This window comes from Salmo salar, chromosome ssa11 (assembly GCF_905237065.1).
Source record: "Salmo salar chromosome ssa11, Ssal_v3.1, whole genome shotgun sequence".
Classification (NCBI taxonomy): Eukaryota; Metazoa; Chordata; class Actinopteri; order Salmoniformes; family Salmonidae; genus Salmo; species Salmo salar.
Genome location: NC_059452.1, coordinates 73,042,091 through 73,046,686, shown reverse-complemented (window position 1 = coordinate 73,046,686; position 4,596 = coordinate 73,042,091). Strand labels below are relative to the sequence as shown.

General features: G+C 43.6%; 1 protein-coding gene across 1 annotated transcript; it reads right to left on the bottom strand.

Annotated features, from left to right (window-relative positions):
- Positions 1-2,654: 2,654 nt before the first annotated feature.
- On the bottom strand, positions 2,655-4,286 carry LOC106563105 (complement C1q-like protein 2). Its single transcript, XM_014128330.2, has 4 exons — positions 3,892-4,286; positions 3,523-3,564; positions 3,279-3,413; positions 2,655-3,091 (listed from the first exon to the last, which is right to left on the bottom strand). Exons 1-4 carry the CDS (start codon positions 4,190-4,192, stop codon positions 2,802-2,804), a joined length of 768 nt encoding a protein of 255 aa, XP_013983805.2. The 5' UTR covers positions 4,193-4,286; the 3' UTR covers positions 2,655-2,801.
- Positions 4,287-4,596: the final 310 nt, after the last annotated feature.

Here is a 4,596-nt window from a genome sequence, read left to right as displayed (position 1 = left end):
TGCTGCTCCATGGGGGCCAGAGAGAGAAAGAAAGAGATACATGGTTTTAATCTCCACTGGTGAAGGGCCTCTCTTCCTCAATACCCTGCTGACTGGTGGAATCAATCCCTTTTTTTGTCCACCAGTCTTCCTTGAGTACTACAGGCCCAAACCTGTAGTTTTTCATTTAGGCCAAAAATGTAATTGTTTTGCTGTGTTGTCTTGCAGTATTACTTAATGTCTTTGATGCAAACATAATTTATTATTTGGAATGGATTTTATTAACACAGGCCTCCTTTTTTTCACTTTGTCATACAGGCCAGTAGTGAGGAGTGAATGCAATGTTGTTGATAGTCTGTATTTTCAAATATTGTCGTGGCAGCATCATTTTATGGGTATGCTTATCACCTGCAGACACTGGGGAGTTTGTCAGGATCAAAATAAATATGAGGAGCAAAGCCCAGATAAAAAGTTAGAGGAAAACCTGCCGTAGTCTTCTGAAAACCCTGGGATAGAATTACAATTTTCAGCAGGACAATTATGCAAATGTGAGTGCCAAAGACACACCAGAATGGCTTTCCAATTGTTGTTGAGTGTACCTGAATGTGCTTGTCACAGTCCTGACTTAAATCTGCTTGAAAATCAGAGACAAGGTTTGAATATCGCTGTCCATCAATGATTCCCAACCAAATTGACTAAATATGAGACATTTTGACAAAAACAATGGATATAAACTCAGCAAAAAAAGAAACGTCCCTTTTTCAAGACCCTGTCTTCAAAGATAATTCGTAAAAATCCAAATAACTTCACAGATCTTCATTTTAAAGGGTAAACACTGTTTTCCATTCTTGTTCAATGAACCATAAACAATTAATTAACATGCACCTATGGAACGGTCGTTAAGACACTAACAGCTTACAGACGGTAGGCAATTATGGTCAGAGTTATTAAAACTTAGGATACTAAAGAGGCCTTTCTACTGACTCTGAAAACACCAAAAGAAAGATGCCCAGGGTCCCTGCTCATCTGCGTGAACATGTCTTAGGCATGCTAAAAGGAGGCATGAGGACTGCAGATGTGGCCAGGGCAATAAATTGCAATGTCTGTACTGTGAGACGCCTAAGACAGCACTACAGGGAGACAGTGCTCATCCTCGCAGTGGCAGACCACGTGTAACAACACCTGCACAGGATCGGTACATCCGAACATCACATCTGCAGGACAGGTACAGCATGGCAACAACAACTGCCTGAGTTACACCAGGAACGCACAATCCCTCCATCAGTGCTCAGACTGTCCGCAATAGGCCGAGAGAGGCTGGACTGAGGGCTTGTAGGCCTGTTGTAAGGCAGGTCCTCACCAGACATCACCGGCAACAACGTTGCCTATGGCACAAACCCCCCGTCGCTGGACCAGACAGGACTGGCAAAAAGTGCTCTTCACTGACGAGTCGCGGTTTTGTCTCAAGGCAGGGGTAATGGTCAGATTTGACAATGCCACCAGCCATACTGCTCGTTCTGTGCGTGATTTCCTGCAAGACAGGAATGTCAGTGTTCTGCCATGGCCAGCGAAGAGCCCGGATCTCAATCCCATTGAGCAACGTCTGGGACCTGTTGGATCGGAGGGTGAGGGCTAGGGCCATTCCCCCCAGAAATGTCCGGGAACTTGCAGGTGCCTTTTGTAAGAGTGAGGTAACATCTCACAGCAAGAACAGGCAAATCTGGTGCAGTCCATGAGGAGGAGATGCACTGCAATACTTAATGCAGCTGGTGGCCACACCAGATACTGACTGTTACTTTTGATTTTGACCCCCCCTTTGTTTAGGGACACATTATTCCATTTATGTTAGTCACATATCTGTGGAACTTGTTCAGTTTATGTCTCAGTTGTTGAATCTTGTTATGTTCATACAAATATTTACACATGTTAAGTTTGCTGAAAATAAACACAGTTGCGAGCGAGAGGACATTTTTTTTGTTGTTGCTGAGTTTATGTTGCCCTAAGAGTTGTGAAAAGTTGGCACAATCGTATTCAAAACGATTCCCAGCTGTAATAGCTGCCAAAGGTGCTTCCAGCAAGTATTAACTCAGGGGTGTGACGACATACGTAATATAGACATTATTGTTTTGGGGGGGAGGGGGGGGGTGTTCTATAATTTCTCTTCCACTTTGATAATGTGGAGTAGGTTGTGTATATTGGTAGGATTTTTTTGTTGAATTGAATCCCTTTAAAGATTTATTTTGAAGGCAGCAAAATGTTAAGACTGCGCAAGGGGTGTGTAGACTTTCACCAGCGACTATATGCATTCAGTGTTCCTGCAGCTTGTCATTATGGCTCCTCTGTGGTGATATATGACGTGTGTACGCGCATCCACAGGATACACACACAACGTCAGTACAAAGGTAAGACAATGGCCTTGGCCGCAGCGGGCCTGTTGTTTAGACGTCGTGTCGTTGATTCAGCCTCTCTGGCAGCAGCAGCGAGCAGCTCAGCCCACAGGATTTCCATGGTGTCAACTGACTGTCACAGCACAGGGACCAGCAGCACACTAATACCCTCTCATAACATTACATTAGGTAATGCCCTAGCTAGTGGCCTCAGGAGAAATTTACAGATCCAAATAAATCTGCTTCAACACTTTAGTCAGGAAGGGGCCAGAAAACCACCAGATAAAATACAGTAAGCCAATTCACTTTAATTTTCGTTTCACTCTTATACAGTTATGATGTATTTGTTTTGAAAACCTATACCGTGTGGCCAAATGAATATCTTGTCAATCAAGTCTAATCTTTACAAAACCTCAGTTAAATCAACTGGTCTTGTTACACGGTGAACAGTAGGAACCCAGTAAAGGTGTTATAGTTATTAATGTCATCGTAGACGACCCTGTTAGCCCAGAGCTGGATGTAAACACTGTCTCCCACCTCCAATTGCACTACCGCTGCGTTGCTAGCGCTTTCGTGGACATTCATACTGTCATCAGTGTTCCATGTAGTAACCAGCTTCTCACTGTTCTTCATCAGAGACACGACAGAGTTGGGACGGCCGGAGTTGTTGCTGTACATGGAGTAGCGGAAGCAGTACATCCCTCTGACCATGGCTGTGAAGATGCCTATGAAGGAAGATAAATAACACTACCTGATTGACAACGCACACACACACACACACACACACACACACACACACACACACACACACACACACACACACACACACACACACACACACACACACACACACACACACACACACACACACACACACACACACACACACACACACACACACACACACAGTACCTGTAGCAGGATTGTAGCTACTGCCGGAGTTGGAGAAGACTCTTTTGTACTGTAAAGGGGTATTGGTGGTGAAGGGTCCAATATTCCCACCGCCAGAGTCTCTGAGAGCAACAGAGAATGCCACTTTTGCCTGGGCTGGGGAACGAATGAAGGAATGAATTAATGAACGAACAGTCAAGTAGATATCAAGAAGGACATCGATAGATAGATGCCACTTTGAGGAAGAGTGGAACCTTGCTCTTACCAGGTGATAAGCTCTTCAAGGCTTTCAGTTCTTCCTCTTGAGCTGTTATAACAGAAAATATTTCGTAATAAAACCTCAACATTACAGTGTAGTAAAGACTCAACAAATTTTTATTATTATTATCATTTTTTTTAAATTGAACCTTTATTTAACTATGCAAGTCAAATAAGAACAAATTATTATTTATAATGACAGCCTACACCGGACAAACCCGGACAACGCTGGGCCAATTGTGCACCGCCCTATGGGAATCGTATTCAAAATAGTAATCAATAAGACAAAGTTAAAATCAATGAAATAAGAATAAGTGTATGAAGCTGTATATCACTTCACAGAATGCTTTGCTTGTTAAATCTCTGTGCTACTTACCTGTATTCACTTTCTTCAGCTCCTCCACCTGACTCTCACTGCCCTGTAGCTTGGTCTCCACAGCTCCCAGTTTCTGTCCCATGGCCCCAAAACTTTCCTTCAGGGCAGCCTGCGTCTGGTCCATGGTTCCTAATCTCTCTTTCATGGCTGCAAGTTCCCTGAACAGGGCACAGGTGTCGGGCAGACAGACAGCTAGACTAGCCCCAGTCCCCTGGTACCCCTCACTGTCCCGATTATCACCCAGTCCCCTGGACAGGCAGCAGCACAGAGACAGCAGTAGCAAGGCTAGAACTTCCTTCATTCTTATTATATATTCTGCAAAAGACTAGAATGTTCTGCGTAGTCTTAAAGAACTGACTGTTCTGCGTAGCTCGAGTGCTCCTCTTTATGCTGTCCCACACCCAGGGTTATAAAGGGGGCTGGCGACAGAGAGGACTACGTCACTCAAAGTTATGTTGTGATAACATTGTATGTGTGTGCAGGGTTGAGAAACTCTCGTCTACTTTAATGTAATTAAGTGTAATTCCTGAACATATGAGGCAGGAACAAAAACTCCCCAATTTCCAAGCACACTTCTTGTGTTTATATATTGCCAACCTGTCAGGTTTGTGTCTGTGGAGGGTTGTGAAATTCCGGAAACTTTAAAACCCTTTTCATGGAATATTTTCACATTTATTGTAGAACATTAGAAATCTATGTTTTAGA

What these genes read in the sequence shown, in the direction of transcription:
- LOC106563105 (XM_014128330.2), bottom strand. Translation starts at nt 4,192, where the DNA reads ATGAAGGAAGTTCTAGCCTTGCTACTGCTGTCTCTGTGCTGCTGCCTG. An exon ending in GCTGAAGAAAGTGAATACAG is followed by an intron (nt 3,565 to 3,891) that starts GTAAGTAGCACA and finishes CTGTTATAACAG; the next exon opens with CTCAAGAGGAAGAACTGAAA. An exon ending in TAGCTACAATCCTGCTACAG is followed by an intron (nt 3,092 to 3,278) that starts GTACTGTGTGTG and finishes CTTCCTTCATAG; the next exon opens with GCATCTTCACAGCCATGGTC.